The sequence below is a fragment of the Mandrillus leucophaeus genome, unplaced genomic scaffold (genome assembly GCF_000951045.1).
Source record: "Mandrillus leucophaeus isolate KB7577 unplaced genomic scaffold, Mleu.le_1.0 Scaffold460, whole genome shotgun sequence".
NCBI lineage: Eukaryota > Metazoa > Chordata > Mammalia > Primates > Cercopithecidae > Mandrillus > Mandrillus leucophaeus.
The window spans coordinates 709,697-731,235 of NW_012104921.1; the positions used below are offsets into that span (position 1 = coordinate 709,697).

The following is a 21,539-nucleotide window of genomic DNA, read 5'->3' on the forward strand; positions in this document are numbered from 1 at the left end:
AAAAGATTGTTACTCAGTAACAAATTTTATTTGTTCTTTTATAGGCCATGACTGTTCCATCAGATTATGGAATTTAGACAGCAAGACATGTGTGCAAGAAATAACAGCTCACAGAAAGAAATTGGATGAATCAATTTATGATGTTGCTTTCCACCCATCAAAAGCATATATAGCTAGTGCAGGAGCTGATGCCCTTGCCAAAGTATTTGTATGAATCAACAAAAACTTGCATCGTAACAAGATTTGCTTGGACAGAAAGAGGGTCTGCATCACTGCCATCAAAAAGGTTACTGATATGACACTACATGTGATCTGCCTGGTGAAAGCTATTTGGGGCAGGTACAGATTGGTGGAAATCACACCTTAATGTCAAGCTCATTAGGTTAACTGTAATTACTGTATTTTGTGGGACAAAGAAAAAAGGACTCCAGTATTTGTGGCCTGTACTGGATATGAACTGAGCGTATGTCTGTTTTTAGGTGTCTTTAAGCCAATGTGGAGTCTGATCTTTCAAAAAAAGTTTTTTTGTTTTTTGGTTTTTTTTCTTTTCTTTTGGACTCTGTGTGCTGCCTTAGGGTTAGGAATGTGGTGCTCTTGTTGGGGGAAGTGAGCTCCAAGAGTAGCTTTTTTTCATCTTTTAGTGATTTTCTGTTTATCGGTTGAATGCCACAGATTCCCTTTTAAACTTATTTTGCTTTAAAAAAAAGAAAAAGAAAAAGAAAATTTAACTTAAAATATTTTAGCATTAGTTGCACAAAATGTTTGGATAAAATTCTAGTTTTTATAAGTCTTTTTATATATTTAGCCTGTCACAACAGTGCTCAAGATTGTATTGAAGTTTTTCTGCATTATACAACCCTAAAACACAGAGATCTCACTGACCCGCTGCCCTGTAACCACTTTCTTTTCCTTCTTTTGCCTAATACAGCTCAGCTAAGTCCTTCCATAAAGATGCTAAATAACTTTCATCATCACATAAATGTCTTCATAAACCAAGGACTATTAAGTGTATTAAAATGAAACAGTGGAGTTTAGTACTCCAAATGAACTCTTAAAGAAAAAAAAACTAATCTTGGCATCCTATCACTATGTGATATTTTGTACATCTTACTGTATTTACAAGTTTATTTATCAAGGATTATCCATCTTGCTAATGGCCTATTATTTATTTCACTTTTTGTTGGTCTTTATATCCTTTTATTAATGTGCTAAAGGAACCTGTATATCTATTTTGGAAATCTTTGAATAGTCTAAAATAGACTAAAAATGGAATATTTTATAGTTTAAATTACAAACCAAGATGGTTCCCCCTAAGATATGTATCTTGGTTTACCATGATTCCAAACAAAACTAACTTGTTTTAAAATATTTGGAGTAAAATTTTATTTGCATTACAAATAGGATACAAAAATAGTTGAATCAGGATACAGAAATCTGCTGTGTTTTGACTAGTTATCCCTGTTTTATTTTTTTAGATGTGCTTAATTTTATGGTGTAACTAAAGATTTTGTTTGTGTAATGCATGATTGAGACAATAAAGTATTTTTTCTAGTCTTCCAAGAAACTTTTCTGATCAGTTTGCGAGTTTTGATGAGTTTTGTAAGGTTTTTGTTTTACAAACTATGAATCAGCAAATTTTTAAGATTGTACCACATAGCAAACATACAGCTGTTGAAAAATAATGTATATAAAATGCATATAATAAATATTAAATTGTGTACCTGTATGTTACTGTTGGCTACATCATTTTGTGTTGAATAATAAAGTGCAATACTTTACTCTCCGTAATTAAACTAGGAAATGGAGATTTCTTAGTGAGTCCTTCATTTTTATGCTGTTCTTTCAAACTTTGTACTACTTACTGATATTCTAATAAGAGTAGATCACTAACACTATTAATAATGTCTAAGTATTTCACCCCACTTGAGGATTTAAAAAAATCTTCCATTAAATTATGCAATGCAAAATAACCCCAAAAAATGCACAGATGCAGTTATAAATAATTTGCTTAGACAACCTGTTTCCATCTGAATTTCAGTTAATGGCAGTGTTGTTCCTATTTGCTATACCTGTTTCTACAAAAAAATTCAGCAAGAAATAAACTACACTGAATATTTAGCTTCGTTGGTGCAAAAGTAATTGCGGTTTTTGCCATTTCTGGCAAAAAAAAAAAAAAACTGTTAAAGGTCTTACAAATAATGTTAAACATTAATATTTTGAAACATGTCTTCAATAAGGTAATATCCTTTGTCTTTGAAGGGAATTGATGATGAAATTACAAGGGAACACTAGAAAACTTACGCGTAAAATTCAGTTTGAATGCTTGCTGCTGTTGCTGGGGGAAAAAAATTACATTGTACATTGAGAAATTTTGTCATCTACCATAAAAATCTAAGTGGCAATTTTAGTCATTGATGAAAAACTAAAACTTTTCAAGGTTTTTTTTTTTTTTTGAGATGGAGTGGAGTTTCACACTTGTTGCCCAGACTGGAGTGCAATGGTGCAATCTCAGCACACTGCAATCTCCGTCTCCCAGGTTCAAGTGATTCTTGTGCCTCAGCCTCCCAAGTAGCTGGGACTACAGGTATGCATCACCACGCCTAGTTAATTTTGTATTTTTAGTAGAGACAGGGTTTTACCATGTTGGTCAGGCTGGTCTCAAAGTCCTGACCTCAGGTAATCCACCCGCCTCGGCCTCCCAAAGTGCTGGGATTACAGGTGTGAGCCACTGCATCCAGCAAATTTTTTTTTTACCATTTTTTTTGTTTCTCTGAACTGAACATTCAACTAAAGAACAAAGTAAAGGGGGTACTTTTCTCCTCTTCTGTTTCTTCTTTTTTGAAATAAAGAATAAGCTTTTCCAAAGCTAGAATTGTTTCTAGCAGCTGTTTCAACCCAGTACATCACCATTGATCTGAAATATAATTATTGGAATGCATAAACATTGATGTATTTTGGAATGTATTAAAACTGAAATGGATAAAAATTAGTATATATATTTTGTTGTTATCTCCTTTGGTTGTATTTTTCTCTGCAGTATTTAGTCTCTTTGGAAGAGACTAAAGGTATGCACAAATAATGTCTTATTTTCATTATGTGTGCTTCCATTTGACACATGGGAAATTGATTTCACTATTAAATAGTACTTTATACAAATCTTAATATGTTGATTTCTTCCCTCAATAGTTAATCATATTCTGCCTCTCATATTTCATGTTGTTTTTCTCATTATTTCAAACTAGGTAACATCCGTTGAAGACTAACATTGCATTTAATGCATTAAGTTATAAATGGGCTAGCATATTTGAAATCTAAGCATGTTTGCTTAAGTTGGATTGTAATACATCTTTCCTTTTTACTCTCTGTCCCCTGTAAATAACCTTTATCCTGATTATGTTTACTTATAAAATTATTGATAGTAACCTATGGTTCTGATTTCTGCTCTCTTGCTGCTATTCCCTGGTTACTTCAGGTGACTCAAAACTTGGTCCTTTATAAAATTAAAGAAAAAAGCACTTTCTTAAAAGGGCTAATGAGTGGTAGCTGGGTTTTCATTAAAGCTTAATTTTCCAAGGGGTTGTACTCCTAGCTGAGAGTTTTCAGTTTACTTACTGGGGAAAAAGTCATATTATGCTAAACCCAGTTTTTATGATGTTTAATTAAAATTATCCTTGTTACATGATTCAGTCATGTTTGAAGCATTTTATAAAGGGGGAGGTTGTCTTCTGAAACTCCATTTTCGATTTCAAATTTTTATGTAGTGAAAAAGGCAATTCCAGTTCAGTTTTTCCCTGTGTGTACTCCTTTTATTCCTCTTATGCAGGGTATAAAACTGTAAGACTCAAAAGATTTACTGGAGTATATTATTCTGACTGTTTAACACCTTTTTCAGGGGGCTTAGGTGGATGAGAGGAGGAGATAGGACCCGTATTTAGAAAAGACAGGCAAGATGGGATGATAGAGCACCTCTTTCTTTTGGGAGAGGCCTTGGTGAGCTAATCATCTAAGTCATATTAAGGGAGTCCTAATGTTCTCCTTTCATAGGGACCAACTTCACAAGCATTTTTAAGTAAAAATGATGTCAATTACAAAACATTTCTGGTGAAGCAAGTACTCAAAAATATCTTATACTGTTTAACCAGGTAGTCACTGTGTATAATGTCTAGAACAGTAGGTATTCAATAAACTTGTGTCTTTTGTTTTTTTGTTTTGGAGATAGGGTCTTGCTCTGTCACTCAAGCTGGAGTGCAGTGGTGTGATCATGGCTCACTGTAGCATTGACCTCAGCTCAAGCAGTCCTCCCACCTCAGCCTCCCGAGTAGCTCGGACTACAGGCATGCACCATCCCACCCAGCTAATTTTTTTTTTTCTTTTTTGTAGAGTCAGAGTTCTCACTGTTGCCCAGGCTGGTCTTGAATTCCTGGCCTCAAGCAGTCCTCCCGCTTCAGCCTCCCAAAGTGCTGGGATTACAGGCATGAGCCACTGTGCTTGGCCTCAATAAATAATTGAATCAAAAAATATTCTTGGTATTAATACATGATTTTAAAAAATAATTCAGATTGGTCTTTCCACATGAATTTTTACCATATCCTCAGGGGAAACACTTGCAGTAATAAAAGTAAGCCAGCTTACAATCACTCACTAGCAGTTTTATTGCTTAAGTATTCCAATTACATTATTTTTTCCTGCAGTTACTTGAAATGTCTTTAAATGTTTATAAGCAGTCAGTAAATACTTTACCAACTTTTAAGTACTTGGGTGACTCAGAATATAAGCCAAATATATCTATATACATATAAAATTAAGGAGAGAAATAGAAAAATACCTGGCAATCCTGCTCTCTTATTCAGTGTGATATTTTTAGTCATAAGTTGTTATGAAAACACACTACAAAAGCAGTTTGATACAGGACTCCTTTCTATACCCAGATTTTATAGTCTGCAGTAATAGCTAGCTATTGTTGATTGATTTTAAGAAAATATCCACTTGGGTCAAAATATGTATACCTGAACCATGTTAAAGAGCTGTGTTCCATTTAAGTTTCTCTTTTCATTTTGCTTATATAATCAATACGGAATGGTTAGAGAAGGAATGTTGCTTTTGGTCTAAGTGTCAGATTCTTTTATTGAGCTATGGAATGTGCATATCTGTACATTTAGTAGGCATGGTTAGAACTCAAGGTTTTAATCCACATTATCTCCTCTTTCCTGAGTTTCTAAGGGCCATGATTATGAAGCCTCAGCAGTGTTTTTAACAAAGTACACTGTAAATTGTAACCAAAAGGCAGTGGCTTTAAAGGAGTGCTTATTTGCCTAAATGGCTGTTGACATATTTAATATAATAGTTTTGTATCTGATTCTAGTATGCTAAAGCATTTCAGTATTATGAGAATACAATTTATACACTGGATCCCCTTGTACTTTTTCTTTCAGTTGTCAAAATGTTACCATTATTGCTGGGATTCTAAGAAATCTCTACAAATGCCTCTGATGACATCAGAAACAATCGGTTCTAATCCTGTGAACTCTCTTGTGAAGAAAGCATGAGACTCCTTCGGTTTAGAAGCCATATCTTTCAGGTCATCCAGAGGTGCCCAAGCCACACCAACAGAGAAGATAGTGATTCCTACAATGGAAACATTTTAAAGTGAATTAAAAACCAGGTCTATCTAATATATGGAATTATGTCTATATGTTTTCCATACACTGTTACATAGTTGCAGCAAAAACTGCTTACTAATTTCTGGACAATTAAATCCCCCGAACAAATTTAAGTTTTCACAGTCGTTGTGACAAGAGTGGCAAAAGAGTGGTCCAAACCAGAAACTCTGCTATATCTGTAACTCACCACATGAACAGGTAAGTCATGATCACTGATAAGAAATATTTGATAAAGTTCAACATCCATTAATGACGGAACACATCTAGTAAACTAGGAATAGAAGAAAACTTTTAACCTGATCCACAGTATCTTTTTTAAAATCCTACAGTAAATGCAGATGGTGAAAATTTTCCATACAAGGTTGGCCTGCATCAAACAGTATACTGGAGTCAGTCACAGTCCATTAAAGCAAGGAAGAAAGGCACCAGAGATGGGATAAGTAAAAGGTAAAAATGTTCAAAGGTTGTTTGAGGAATGGTGACTAGTCCTCTGATAATGACAAACCCTCTTCCACTTCAATCTTTAATACTGGCAAACTAAAATCAGAAAATGTCAGCCTATAATCCCAAAGCAAAACTAGTGATTAAAAAGTACTGCCCAAGTGGGGTCTGTATGAAACTGGAGTAATTTCTTCCAGTTCCATTGAGGTATTCTATTTCCATTCACTTGAGTTACTAGAAGGCTTTTAGTACAACTGTACATTTAGATAGGGTGATAATACATTGGTTGGATTCACCCCAATCTGAATTGTAGAAGTTTTCATTTAATCTTTTTTTTTTTTTGAGACAGAGTCTGGCTCTTTCGCCCATGCTGGAGTGCAGTGGTACAATCAAGGCTCACTGCAGCCTCAACTTCCTGGGCTCAAATGATCCTCCTCAGCAACCCCATCCTCGAGTAGCTGGGACTGCAGGTGTATGCCACCAAGCCCAGCTAATTTTTTAATTTTTTTGTAGAGATGGTGTTTCACCATGTTGTTCAGGCTGGTCTTATCTCAAACTCCAGGGCTCAAGCGATCCATCTGCCTTGGCCTCCCAAAGTGCTGGGATTACAGGCGTGAGCCACCACACCGGGCCTCATTTAGCAGATTCTTAGTGTAGAGTACCATCTATCTAATGCTGGGTGCAATTTTCTATAGCTTTTGGAGTTTCTGTAATAGATTTCCTCTACGGATCTAAAGCTTCATCCCCCTTCTAGTGGTACACAGTGCTCAGAGTGGTAAACACCTAAGATACACAGCAGGTTTACATGATGTAAAAGCTACTTGGAACAATTTTCAATTGTTCCAGTCTCCTTTTCCTGACTCCTACTCCCTGGCAAAAAAAAAAAAGTCAAAATATTTTTTTCCTCCCCCTCAGTTTTCCTCACTTCTTTTCAGTTCTACATTCTAGTTCAGATTTTTTAGCTCAAGCCCAGCATATAATTACAGTTTTAAAAAATAAAACAATCACACCACTGTACTCCAGGCTGGGCGACAGAGCAAGACCCTGAAAATAAAAACAGTTGTGATCTAGCCCTGAAATCCTACCCTATTTTCTGGCCTTTGCAACTTTCAATATCACTAAGGGATAATTTTCATGAATCAATTTTGGTGTAGTCCAGCCTTCTGAAGTTTAATGAACCTAATCACTTTATAGCCTGAATACAATCCTGTTATCTATAAGTTCAGTAAGCTAAGTATTAAGGAACATGAGAGTAAACAGGTCTTTACTTCACAGATTAGTTGCTGATGTATAAAAAATACTTTTTATGCCGGGCGCGGTGGCTCATGCCTATAATCCCAGCACTTTGGAAGGCCGAGGCGGGCAGATCATGAGGTCAGGGGATCAAGACCATCCTGGCTAACACGGTGAAACCCCGTCTCTACTAAAAATACAAAAAAACACTAGCCGGGCGTGGTGGTGTGTGCCTGTAGTCCCAGCTACTCGGAGGCTGAGGCAGGAGAATGGTGTGAACCCAGGAGACGGAGCTTGCAGTGAGCCGAGATTGCGCCACTGCACTCCAGCCTGGGTGACAAAGCGAGACTTCATCTCAAAAAAAAAAAAAAACACTTTATAAGCTAGATGTGGAACTTAAGTTGCATATCTTCTCTGTCTTAAGAATAATCTTTCATCAGTATCTGTAAAAATAGGTAAATACATTGGCAGGGGTACTAATGTGTAGAAAGGAAAAAGGTTATGTTATTAGGAATTAAGTAGGGAAAAGGAGGTACAGAAGAGTATAAAAACAGCAAGTCCATTGATTCTTCCCTCCTGTCACTCAGTTATATCCTCAGAAAGGGAATCTTAGGTTTTTGTTGGTCTATTTGATCTCCAACACATTATGTTAATGTCCAGGAACGAGGCCTGTGCCAAAAGTAATATTAAGGCTGGGGTGAGGAAGAAAGAAAAAGAAACACTTCTTATACCCTTTTATAACACCAGAGTATGTTTTTATTATCTTAAGGGGGAGAAAAAAAGGAAGGTTTTTTTTTTTCTTTTTGAGACAAAGTCTCCCTCTGTCACCCAGGCTGGAGTGCCATGGCACGATTTCAGCTCACTGCAACCTCAGCCTTCTGGGTTCAAGTGACTCTCGTGCCTCAGCTTCCTGAGTGGCTGGGATTACAGGTGTATGTTACCACACCCGGCTAATTTTTGTATTTTTAGTAGAGATTGGTTTTTACCATGTTGGCCCAGCTGGTCTTGAACTCCTGACCTCAGGTGATCTGCCCACCTCAGCCTCCCAAAGTGCTGGAATTATAGGTGTGAGCCACTGCATGTGGCCAAGGGGGATAGGTAAAGACTATGGGAGACCTTATCTCAGGAAACTCATGCCAGACAAAACTTGACTAAAATAAAAGTTAGGGTTCGGTGCGGTGGCTTATGCCTGTAATCGCAGCACTTTGAGAGGCCGAGGTATGAGGAATGCTTGAGCCCAGGAGTTTGAGACCAGCCTGGGCAACAAAGTGAGACCCCTGTCTCTACAAAAAAAATATTTAAAAATTAGCCAGGCGCAGTGGCATATGCCTGTCGTCCTAGCTACGTGGAAGGCTGACACAGGAGGATTGCTTGAGCCCAATAGTTGGAGGTTGTAGTGAGCTCTGATCATGCCACTGCACTCCAACCTGGTGACAGAGCAACAACCTGTTTCATACACAAGAAAGTTAGGATAAATTACTGAATGGCAGATTCATGGTAGGTTATAAGCTGGCTATTTGGAGATATAGTCCAAGTTTGAGCTAAATGTGAGCACCAGTAACATTTCCTTAATGTGACATGGTTCTCATGACAATTCTCCCAACAATACAGTGGTTAGGAATGTGGACTCTGGAGCCAGAATGCCTGGGTTTGGATCTTGGCCTTGCCACTTACTAGATGTGTCATTTCCAGGAAGTTTGTTTCCTTATCTGTAGAATGAGATTAGTAGGGCTGCTTTGACAGTTACTATTGGGTAAAGCTGCAGGTGTTTGTTCAATGAAATGCTTAAATTTTTATTTACTCCTAAAATTCACTGAACCGTTTTTTTCTGTTCCCTTCTCCTATAAAGAACAAGGACCTTACCTGCATCATGTGCAGCAGCTGCAGGGCCTTGGACATCATCATAGGACTGCCCATCTGTGACAATTACTAGGAAGTTCTTGTTGGGGCTCTCCCTTATAGGGCCAAACACATTTCTAACAGTAAAGGAAATGGCATCACCAGTAGCTGTTCCACCACTCATATAGCGGATGTTTCTGATAACAGCTAGGACATCCTCTTTGGTGCTATAGTCAGTGAAACTGAACTCCGTGCGCTGATCATAAGTAAACTGTACAGCAGCTATCTTGGCACCAATGTCCGAGATTTCAAAAGTCTTGGCTATGTTGGAAACAAATTCAAGCATGAGGCGGAAATTGCTATCTCCAACACTGCTGGAGCCATCAATTAGAAAGGCAATGTTCACTGAGTTATAACAGGTCTTGCTGCACATCATTTGTTCATGAGTGCACAGCTTCTGTACCAGAGGCTTTACGTATTTTGTGGTGCCAAACCAGTTGGGCATGTGGTAAGAGAAGAAGCCATTATTCCGACAGACAGCCTAATGGGGGAGACACATAAAAGATATCCAAAAGGATCAAAAGTTGTTTCTTCTTAAAACCTGTGGAAAATCCTGAATGTTACAAGTTAATCTAGATAACAGGCAGTCAGCACTGCACTTAGAGGTCCAAAATGGAATACCTATCACTGTAACAGAAGATGACCCTCACCACTTTACCTTGTCAACAAATGTAACATCCTGAACCATCCCCAGTTCTTCAGGAATAGGCTTGGCCACAGAAACTATAAATACATTGACACCAAACTCTCTGGCCACAATGCCTGCTTCCTCGATGTCATCAGAAGGCCAACCATCAATAAATACCACCACCACTTTGGGGATCCCTTTTCTTACTCCAGCATCTACTGTGAAGAATTTCTGAGCAGTATGCTTCAAGGCTTTTCCTAAATTTGAAAAAGAAGCAAACAAGTAGCATTTACCACTGCTCAAACCACATTTCCGTTTCCCTGTAGCATTTGATGCTGCAAAGTTTAAGAATTATATATAGAACTGGCAGTGGGGCGGGGCACACACAAAAAAGAATTATATAGAACCCAGTTCTGTAACAGATGCATCAGCTGGGAAAGTTTAATTATCTACCAGGCCTATTTTTTTCTCTTCACAAACCATATTAGTTCCCCCTCCACCTCCTAGAAGCCTCACATTTGCTTATCCCACATCAGTTGCCAGTTAGAAACACAAAACTGATTCCCACTTCTGTGCATGTGCTCTCTATGTAGACCTTTGGTGAGTGATTAGTGCCTCTAAGAAGTCTCTCTTCAGAGTCAACAGTAGTGCTAGTCTCATTCTTTCTGCCATGTCTGCATTCATTAGATAAGTCTATTGATCTTCACTTCTTTTTAGCAGTAAAAGATATACTTCTCCAATGTTATATATCTAGTCAATCCAACATATGAGAATTCTAAATCACCATGCTTTATATTTTTAAAAATAAGAAACATCAACACACTTTAGTATACTTCCCTTATAAATTGAAAATTTATCTCAGATGATCAAATGCAGACCTAGCCAAGATTTCAGTTCCAGGAGGATTTCACATCTGCTCATATAAAATAGCATAATACTGTTTTACATGTCTGATCACTGATAACCCTCTCCTATATTACTTCCCAGGTATTGAAGTCTACTTACCTGTATTGGAATTACCCCCTCTGAAACCTACTTCCTTTATGGCAAACAAAACATCTTTGGCTGATGTAAAGTTTTTCAAGTAAAATTCTATTTTGGGATGTTCACTAAGTGGAAGAAAGAAAATGTTACTCAGGGAGAATTAAAAAGGTAAAATAAGCAACATTACATGCCTTAAAAAACAGTTTTAAAACCAGACAACACACAAGTTTCTTTCTTAATTCCACAGTACAGTCAACTAAGGCATTGCATCCTTACTTGAATTATTGGGGATATTTCAGAGGTGTAACAAAGAATTGCCATATTGAGGATTTATTATATTCTGGATAATAAGTCAAAAGCATAACACATGTATAACCTCATTCCATCATAGCTCTACAAGGTTGGAATTATCCCAATTATGTAAATGAAGAAACTGAGGCTCAGAGCATTTAGGGAGTTTGCCTGATGAAACACAGCTGCATTTTAAGTTCAGGTTGTCTGGCTCCAAAGTCCACGCCTAAACTATACGAAGAACTTGAAATCAGGTTTGGCTCAGAGCCTTGGGTTTAACAGAAGTCCACAGAATTGGGCACTAGGTAGCTAAACTAAATTAGGAAGTGGCTGGGTGTGAAACTAGGGTCTGTTCCATCGTGGGACCCAGAGGCTCTAAGTAGTGTGGATCTGTTAACCCAGGTCTCTCTGTTCAGGAGAAACAATTTCACTGATGTGATGGTCAACATTTTTTTAAAGGGAAAAAGGTGAAATGAATTATAAAGTTACAATATTGAGTTTTTCTTATGATGACAGTGACATTTGTGGACCTTAAAATTATGTGTATTATAAGAGTTTTGCGATCTCATTTCCTATATTTAATATTAAAGGAATTTCAGCTTTTATATAACTACTCTGTGTTCATCAGAGACTGTATTGAGTATAAACAACCAAAGCACAATCTGCTGTGTTTAGATTCCAGATGAGTCAGTATTTCATAGTGCAAAATTTTAAGATCTTAGCATTATCAGTAGCTATTTTATTCAAGATTTTTTCAGAGAGAAGTATAACACTGACTGCATTTCTGCACACATACATGATGGAATATTGGGTCATAAAATCAGATTCCATGGGTTGAAAACCTTTTCACTTGTGGTCACTTTTCAACTATCCAGATTATGACTTAGGAAATTAGTCTCGTTTTTGTATCCTTAATGATATGTTCTGTCCTTTGACTTACATATAAACTTGACAGGGTTTATCTATTCTAATGGTCTTTCTGAAACAGAAAAACTGCAAACAAGGAAGTTACAAGAAGCTAGTCTTTGTATGAGTCTACAAGGTAATGAAGCACTGATCTTCAAAAAGAATTGGGTCAAAATAGTCAGAAAAAAGTATCAGACAAAAAGTATTGCAGGGGAATTTGCCTCATGGGATGTTAAAATGTGCAAGAAAACTATGATAATTAAAGAAGTGTAGAAAAAATATGTAAAGATTAGCATATGAATCAAAGAAATAGACTTGCTCAAACTCAGGTATAAATATGATACTATAAGTCAATGAAACAAGGAACCCATTTTTTTTAAGGGTGAGAGACAAATGGTTAAATTATGTAAAAAGAGTTAAATTTTCTTCTCACGCCAAAAAAATTCTATCTAAACTAAGAGCAGAGCCACTTGTAAAAAATAACATAGATGAAATGCAAATTAATATTTGTAATAGCATTGTTTATACATCCTTATACACTGCTGATAGTAGTTTAAACTAGTTCACCTTTCTAGGAAGCAATTTTGCTATTTATTTATTTGTTTTTTTAGAGATGGGGTCTTGCTCTGTTGTCCAGGCTGGAGTGTAGTGGTGCCATCATAGCTCTCTGCAGCCTTGAACTCCTGGGCTTGAGATCCTCACACCTCAGCCTCCTGAGCAGCTGGCACTACAAGCATGAGCCACTGTCCATGGCTCAATTTCACTATTTATATCAGAGGCTTTAAGTCAGAACCTCACTTGTAGAAATCTAATGTGATAAAATAATCAGAGATGGGCACAAAGATAATATAAGGATGTTCATCACAGTGTAGTGTGTAATGTAGTGAAAAAACAATAAAAGAATGGCTAAATAATTATGCAGAGGAATATTATGAAATATTTTTGATGAATATTTGTGATATGAGAAAATGCTCAAAATACTAAAGGATGAAAAAAACAGGATGCAAGGCATTTTTTATAGTCTGAGCTTTTAAAAAATAATACAGTCAAATATTTCCTTAAAATACTGAAGGGGCCAGGCGTGGTGGCTCACACCTGTAATCCTAGTACTTTGGGAGGCTGAGGCAGGTGGATCACCTGAGGTTAGGAGTTCGAGACCAGCCTAGCCAACATGGTGAAACCTTGTCTCTACTAAAAATACAAAAATAGCCAGGCATGGTAGTGCACACCTGTAATCCCAGCTACTCAGGAGGCTGAGGCAGGAGAATCGCTTGAACCTGGGAGGTGGAGGTTGTAGTGAGCAGAGATCGCACCAATGCATTCCAGCCTCATTGACAGAGCAAAACTCCATCTAAAAAAAAAAAAAAAAAAAAAGTACTGAAGGGAAATAAAACATTTTATAGTAATTATCTCTAGGGCATATGATTTAGGGAATTTCTTTTTCTGTGCTTTATGTATTTTCAAGCTTTCTACAATAAGCATATTCGATATTCTAAAAGCTAAATATATATTTTTTGTTTGTTTGAAACAGAGTCTTGCTCTGTCACCCAGGCTGGAGTGCAGTGGCATGATCTCGGCTCACTGCAAGCCCCACTTCCCAGGTTCATGCCATTCTCCTGCCTCAGCCTCCCAAGTAGCTGGGACTACAGGCGCCCACCAGTACTCCTGGCTAATTTTTTATGTATTTTTAGTAGAGAAGGGGTTTCACCATGTTAGCCAGGATGGTCTCGATCTCCTGACCTCATGATCTGCCTGCCTCGGCTTCCCAAAGTGCTGGGATTACAGGCGTGAGCCACTGTGCCTGGCCAGCAATTAATAAAATTTTTAAATGAATAAAATAGAAAGTTCATGCTTCAGCTCACCAACCAAGAGAATATGGAAAGAGCTAAAAAGCATAACAGAATAGGGAGGTGGAATAGACATATCACTGCTTCTTCCTTCAGAAAAGAGAAATTAGGAATTGAGCAGAGTAGATAAGCAGGGGTGACTTGTGTAAGCAACAGGACTCTCCAATCTACCTTCTTGTTCTTATATAGATAGCACACAGTTTTCTAAATTCTTTTATTCCAAAAAGAAGGCACTCAGAACTACTCAGTCTGCCCAGGCAGTCTCAGATCCTGAACTTACAGTTTAGGAATCCAGTGTTTCCATAACTCAAAATGTTTATACTGAACTGACATGTACCCACTAAAAGGATTGATCATTTGTCATCATTCAAGACATCATAGAAATCGCCTCTCATTTTATTTATTTATTTATTTTTGAGACATAGTCTCTCTGTTGCCCAGGTTGGAGTGCAGTGGTGCAATCTTAGCTCACTGCAACCTCTGCCTCCTGAGTTCAAGTGATTCTCCTGCCTCAGCCTCCCAAGTAGCTAGGATTACAGGCGCATGCCACCACATCTGGGTAATTTTTGTATTTTTAGTAGAGACTGGGTTTCATATGTTGGCCAGGCTGGTTTCAAACTCCTGACTTCAGGTGATCCACACACCCACCTTGGCCCTCAAAGTGCTGAGATTACAGGCATGAGCCACTGCGCCCAGCCTCATTTGATTTTGAATGTATCCAACACAAAGAAGTGATCAATGTTTGAGGTGATGGATATGCTAATTGCTCTGATTTGATCACTATACACTGTATGTATGAAACCATTACTATGTACCCCATAAGTATATATAATTATTATGTGTCAATTACAAAATAAATACATAATTTTAAAAAAATCTCCCATTTTAACAAGGTTGGTACCTGGCTTGAACAAGACCCACATGTGGTCCTTCTGTTCCAATTCCCAACATTAGAGCCACTTTTCCAACAAAATTCTTCTGTAAATTAAATCGGCGCTGCCCAATATTAAAGCTTCCATCAATCAGAAATGCAATGTCTGCTTTACAATCTGCGAACAACCAAACCAGTCCCCTCGTTAGCAGTCTCAGGAGGAGGGAGGGAAAATGCTGCCTTCCCAAATGGAGATTTTGATTCTTACCTTTATTGCCAGTTTTCTTCTCAGGTGTTTTCTTTAGTCGTTTACCTGAAATAAAAGATGCACTTGGCATTAACAAAAGACAGTTACATAGCAAGAAACCCACATGGGGAGAAGCTCCTAACAACAGAGTGCCATTCTCGAAAGGACTTTTTCAAAAAATTTAACTTCCTCAGGATTTTCTGGACTAGGGAAAGCAATGACTCAACAAATAAACAAATCAGTATGTAGGCCTACATATTTGATATGCCTCTAATCCAGGACTTTGATCCCAAACCCACAGGTGAGGCAGGAACTCAACATTAGATCCTAATGTTCTTAATATCTTTGACTTTAAAACTGCCATAGTCATACAAAAGGGGTTCCCTGGCTATTTCTTTTTTTTTTTTTTTTTTTTTTTTTTTTTTTTTTTTGAGATGGAGTCTTGCTCATCGCCCAGGCTGGAGTGCAATGGCGCGATCTCGGCTCACTGCAAGCTCCGCCTCCCGGGTTCACGCCATTCTCCTGTCTCAGCCTCCTGAGTAGCTGGGACTACAGGCGCCTGCCACCTCGCCCGGCTAATTTTTTGTATTTTTAGCAGAGATGGGGTTTCACCGTGTTGGCCAGGATGGTCTGGATCTCCTGACCTCGTGATCCTCTCGCCTCGGCCTCCCAAAGTGCTGGGATTACAGGCGTGAGCCACCACGCCCGGCCCTATTTCTTATAATAGACACACATTCCTTATTCACATGACAGTGCAGTAATTAAACGAATTTAATGAAGCAAACGGAACTGGAAGTTCATGGTATTTGACCAGTTCTTAGGCGTGGTTTATCAAATCTGGGAGAAAATAGGACTTTAAGAGAATTATTAGGCTGGGTGCAGTGGCTCATGCCTGTAATCCCTGAACTTTGGAAGGCTGAAGTGGGAGGACTGCATGAGGTCAGGAGTTCAAACCAGCCTGGGCATCATAGCTAGTCCTCTGTCTCTACAAAAAAGTAAAAAAATTAGCTGGGTGTGGTGGCAGGTGCCTGTAGTACCACCTACTCAGGAGGCCAGGGTGAGAAGGTTGCTTGAGTCTAGGAGTTTAAGGCTGCAGTGAGCTATGATTGCACCACTGCACTCCAGCCTGAGCAATAGAAGGAGACCCTGTCTTTAAAATATATACATAAAATTGAATGTTTCTATATGTAATATACCAATAAACTTAAGACATTTGCTTTGTTTCTCTTTAATACCAACTTTCTTTAAGCAAAGCTTCTACCAACAACACATTTATTCATAACTTCCAAATGCTGTGCTGGCAACTAGGAGATAGGTTTCATAGTTCATACCTGTTGGTGGATGTGCTGTGGACACAGCTTGTCCTGTGGCCTCCTGTGTACTACTTTTGCCTTCTGTTAAAATAAAAATAAGCTTACTTTTTCCTTTTACTTCTTTACCAAAGTATTATGAATCTAATTTAGGGCTCTCTACGATGACAAATGTAACAGGGTAATGGTGATTGTAGTTACAAACATCCTACTGCATGCTAATTTCAGAGAACCAAAATGCTTATCCATTATATCTTCAAAGGATCATCAAAAATGAATTCAGTAGTTTTTCAGTTCCTTGGTAAGTGTCCGGGCATTCTGACAGCGGATAATTCAAGTTTCTATTGCCATCATCTGCCAGTAAGATTGTCTTCTATTCACCCATATTTGGCTTCAGTGGGTACTTGACCCCTCAGTCTAACCTACAGTTTACCTCTATAGGTCAACTTCAGTCTTGATCACAGGTTTTTCCATCAAGGTTAAAGAGGCTGAGCTAAAAAAAGCAGAAAACTTTTGGGGGGTGGGAGAATATTACAGGATGAGAACAGTAATTATACCTACTAGTTACTGTGAAAGAAGCAGACCATCTAGAAAGCATTTGAGACTGGATGCCATTGGCATCTACTGAGGAATAGTTTTCTCGGCCAGGTAGGCTGTAGACTCGTACAGGTCCCCCTGAGTTGCTGATTACTCCCCTGCAACACAAGAATAGCAGCTGAGATGCTATCCACACTTTTTTCAGGGCATCCCACTGACTTATAGTGCCATGTTGTATCTATTGCTTTGATTAATCAAGAAAATAGCTCATCAGGGAAGTCATCAAAAGATTCTGTTTATTTTGTTTGTTTATTTATTTATTTATTTATTTGATGGAGTCTCGCTCTGTAGCCCAGGCTGGAGTGCAGTGGCGTGATCTCGGTTCACTGCAACCTCCACCTCCCGGGCTGCGATTCTCCTGCCTTAGCCTCCCAAGTAGCTGGGATTTACAGGCGTGCATCACCACGCCTGGCTAATTTTTGTATTTTTAGTAGAGACAGGGTTTCACTATGTTATCTAAGTCTTGAACTCCTGACCTCAAGTGATCTGCCTGCCTCAGCCTCCCAAAGTGGTGGGATTACAGGCATGAGCCACCACTCCCAGCTGCTGCTAGCCTTTTAAAAACTTGCTTACACAAGAGCAAAATTTGCCTGGAAAAAATCGTTTTGTGCTGTCGAACTTCCTAAGTGTTGATAAGAACACATTTGTAATATCCTGTTACCTACAACTTAGAAATTCAGAGCACCAAACAATTTTCCTAAGATACTCTCTTTAACTACATGCCCTTGGACTGACTGTTTTTAGGAGTATTATACTGGCTATTCTACTACAGGATAGCTTGGCACTTGCTAACAATAGTCACCTGGGGCAAGATACTTGACAACTCTCTGAGTTCAGTTTCTTTGTCTCTAACTGGAGTAAAATTCTACCTACCTGGTCAAGTTGTGGTGGAAGTTAAAACAATAGCTGGCACATAGTAATAACTCAGTAACATATCACATGATTAGGAATGTTTTGGAATCACAGCAATCTACCCATCAAGAAGTAATGCAATTTGCCTTTTGTGAGAAAGCTTTCCATGTGTATTTCGTGTTTCAAGTATATCCAGGAGAACCTTGAAAATATATCCATTTTCTGTGGCCACAATGGCACCAAAAGAAAGAATGCAGGGAAGAAAGGGATCCAGATGGCTGAAGCAGGAAAGGAAATAATCATGTTTGCATTTCTCTCCCACCCTGGTGTGTTTGGGCTTACCTGTGGACAGCAGCCCCACATATGCTCGATACAGAAGCATATACTATGTTCCCATACACAGAGAATTCCTCAAGAGGGCAGCCCCCTGGGCAGAGGACATCAGCTTTCTCTTTCCTGATGTCCAAGCCTCTGGTAAAACATGTGATAGCAATGGGAGCTGAAGAGAAAGGAGATAATATTGTAAGCATTCTTAGGACTTCTTGGGGCATAGTGGTGGGGAGACTACCGTGTGAGATTTAAGTTTTACTTCCCTAATTTCTACTCTTCTAGTTATGAATATTGACTTATATACCATTCCATACCATTCCGGATTTTGGCAAACCACAAGGTTGTTTTCCAATTTAATATAGTCCCCAGCCACTGTAAAAGTCTAATGTGAAAGTTCTGGGTTTTTATTTTGTTTTTGTTTTTGAAATGGGGACTTGCCAAGTTGCCCAAGCTAGGCTCAAATTCCCGAGCTCAAGTGATCCATCTCTACCTCCTTAGTAGCTGGGATTACAGGTGTGCCACTGTGCCCGGCTTCTCAGTTCTTAATCAGGTTGGAAATATATAATTGGAACTATATCTGAAGTAGAAAATAAAGGTCATTTAATACTTATTAACTATAGAAATACAAAAAATCTTGGCTGGGCTTGGTGACTCATGCCTATAATCCCAGCACTTTAGCAGGCCAAGACAAGAGGATCTGCTTGAGTCCAGGAGCTCAAGACCAACCTGGACAACATAGCGAGACTTCATCTCTTCTAAAAAAAAGAGAAAATTTTTTTTAAATGGCCACACGTGGTGGTGTATGCCTGTACTCTCAGCTACTGAGAGGCTGAGGTGGGAGGATTGCTTGAGCCCAGGAGTTCGAGCTTACTGTGAGCTATGATTGCATCACTGCACTCCATCCTGGGTGACAGAATAAGATCTTGTCTCGAGAAGGAAAAAAATTTTTTTTAAATCTCAACTGTGATGACACTGTGTACAGAGTTGCTTGAAGTAAAAATAGTAAATCTGGATCGAACCTTTGTGGAACATTTTCATAGACATGTGCACAAATCAAAGCCATCCTTTCCTGCATAGGACCATTTATCTTAGCCTACAAATGCAGATCCTTAAAATCACACATTAAGGGAACTAACAAAAAGATGTTTAGATTCACAGAAAGTTATTTAACTCGATTGTTCATTTTATAGATGAGAAAATTAAAGCCGTGGGGTTAATTTGCCCAAACAACATTCTACAACTCCCGAAGGACAGAAAACAGAAAAGTGAATCCCTTCAGAATAGAGCATTTTTATCTTAATTGAACCTGATTATTTCTGCTCCAGATCTGTCCAAAGAGATTTATCAAGGAGTGAATGCATTTTTAGAAAGCACTGTTAATATTCTCAAGTTTTACACTGTCAACCTAACAAAGAATCAAAGTTTTTACTATAAATGATGCTAGAAAGAGACAAGCTCTTGGCATCAAGTAACAACATAATACAACACATTAATTTGTGAATTTACTGTCGATACTAAATTGAGATTAATGTTATTAAATGCTATTTTTCAAACATGGGAAATTGTAGTTATCCAAACCTTTCTAAAACATGTATTCATTTCAAAAACCTTTTTTCCAGGGCAGAGGAATACTTTCTGGTCATACTGTTCAACTGAGTACCTTGCCTGTGACAAACACCCTTCTCTGTGCCCTTTGTGGTGACAGGTACCCTGGACTTTACATTCCATGGAAGAGAAGGAAGGATGCAGGCGCAATGCCCATTTCTTAGCTCTGAAACAGTCTGGAGAGCTGAGAGGTTAAAATCCTTACCCTCAAACAGCCTCATACCTATCATCAAACAGCCTTAATCCTTCCTCCCATTTTCCGCTGAGGTGGGGGCGGCATCAGAATCCGGTGCCGAGACCGACCGCCTTTAGTTGCGAACACTGACTTTCGTTAAGTGGAGCGGGAAAAACACAGCCATGTGGGATACTTACCTTCATTCCTACTTTCAAGGAAAACAAACGGTAGCTCTTAGGAAAGCGTTGCCTTTTACACTGTAGAAAATACACCAAACCACACGCCCATACCCGGACCTCCACACGTGGTACAAACTTTTTAGACTCTCACGTGTAGAATGAGACCGCAAGTGCTTCTGATTATAGGGGTTACACCTAGAAACATAGCTAGCGAGTCAAACAAGGTGGGACAGCAACGTTCGCCCCCCTCTCTCTCCGCTATGGCAACCTCAAGTCGGGTCTGGGCGGCTTCTCCTCCACCCCAAATGCAGCGGAGCCCGGGACGGGTGCGCCCCTCAGTGAGGCTCAAGGAGTCCTCCTTCCTTGACCTCCTGCTGCCGGCGCTCGTCGGGCCCGGGGTCTGGAGCTGTGGGTGGGACTGGAGGAGGCGTTCTTCCTAATGCTCTAGGAGAACGTCCCCCCACCGGACCCCAGAGGCCCCCTACCATGGGAGAAACAGGTGAGCAAGAGCAGATCGGCTGCAGGGGTTAACGCGGGCGCGCCACGCGGCGGCTCCAACCTCCGCGCCTTCCATCTCGGGCTCTCTGGCCAGGCCCAGGGGGCTGGATCTGAGTCCCGCCTGTACCCGCGGGGCTCAGCCCCTGCGACCGCCTGGACGCATCCCAGCTCCCCGACTCACCGGCTCCCTCGCTGCCCGCGGGCCCCGGCAGCAGCAGCAGACACACACCTGCGAAGAGAAAAGCGCGAGGGCTGGCTCCAGCCTCCACCCAGCGGGGCAAGGGGCCGGGGTCGTCAGGGGCGCGCACCCACCAAGGCTGAGAGCCGGGATCCAGGCTGCGGACATGGTGACTGAGAGGCTGCTTAGACCTGGGAGAGAGGGAGAATGCGGGCAAGGCCAGGGTGCGGGAGGCCCCGCGCGTCACCTCAGAGCCCCGCACCCCTCGGACCCCCGGGCGCGGCGCAGAGGAGAGAAGACACCGACGACCCGATGCTCCAGGCCAGTGCCCCTCTAGGTCTGGAGGAGGCGCCTGGGCGGCAAATCGAACCAAACCCAGGATCGGTGTGCAACCCCGCACCGCGGGGAGGCGGGGGCGCCAATACGAAGACAGACAGGCTAGGAGCGACAAAGAAACAGGGACAGAGGCGTCAGGGATCCCTCTCACCCGCGCCCGCCGCCCGGGGCTCCGCACCTGTGCGAGATCCACCCGGCTGCGCCCGAGTGCGGAAGCCACGGCCCCCGTGGCCGCTATAAAGGCTGGGCCGCGCGCATGAGCACTGTGCTGGGGGCGCGGGAGGGCGCGGGAGCCGATCCCCCGGGGCCGGGCGGCGACCTTCCAACTCCGCCTTCGCCCCCTGCCGGCCCCGGGGTGAGGCCGGCGCGGAGGCGCCTCCTCCAGCAGCGCGGGCTTGGCCACCTGGACGCGGCGCGGGTCCCTAGAGGGGGCACGAAGGTCCCCGCGCCAGCGTCTCAACGAGTGCTGAAG

General features: G+C 40.4%; 2 protein-coding genes and 1 long non-coding RNA gene across 5 annotated transcripts in view; 2 read left to right on the forward strand and 1 right to left on the reverse strand.

The window, feature by feature from the left end:
* STRN3 (striatin, calmodulin binding protein 3) overlaps nucleotides 1–1,810 on the forward strand; it is a 134,012-nt gene extending 132,202 nt beyond the window's left edge. For both annotated transcript variants that reach the window (XM_011994756.1, XM_011994757.1), the window contains one exon: nucleotides 45–1,810. In XM_011994756.1, coding sequence (XP_011850146.1) covers nucleotides 45–214 — 170 coding nt within the window. In that variant the 3' untranslated portion in view covers nucleotides 215–1,810. The remainder of the gene's footprint in view (nucleotides 1–44) is intronic.
* On the reverse strand, nucleotides 551–21,318 carry COCH (cochlin). 2 transcript variants are annotated; one of them, XM_011994754.1, is made up of 12 exons: nucleotides 21,246–21,296; nucleotides 20,866–20,922; nucleotides 20,735–20,782; nucleotides 18,109–18,265; nucleotides 16,879–17,012; nucleotides 16,339–16,401; nucleotides 15,029–15,073; nucleotides 14,791–14,938; nucleotides 10,867–10,970; nucleotides 9,892–10,118; nucleotides 9,198–9,714; nucleotides 4,629–5,625 (listed from the first exon to the last, which is right to left on the reverse strand). In XM_011994754.1, the coding sequence occupies exons 2-12, from the start codon at nucleotides 20,897–20,899 to the stop codon at nucleotides 5,450–5,452; spliced, it is 1,653 nt and encodes a 550-aa protein (XP_011850144.1). In that variant the 5' UTR covers nucleotides 20,900–20,922; nucleotides 21,246–21,296; the 3' UTR covers nucleotides 4,629–5,449. The 2 variants fall into 2 exon arrangements, with proteins under 2 accessions (XP_011850145.1, XP_011850144.1); XM_011994755.1 differs by lacking the exon at nucleotides 4,629–5,625 and adding an exon at nucleotides 551–694 and having other exon boundaries at nucleotides 20,866–21,318.
* LOC105549983 lies at nucleotides 5,433–19,658 on the forward strand. Its single transcript, XR_001007635.1, has 5 exons — nucleotides 5,433–5,858; nucleotides 5,990–6,100; nucleotides 9,184–10,099; nucleotides 10,849–11,013; nucleotides 19,287–19,658. It is a non-coding gene; the product is annotated as an uncharacterized LOC105549983 (long non-coding RNA).
* Nucleotides 21,319–21,539: the final 221 nt, after the last annotated feature.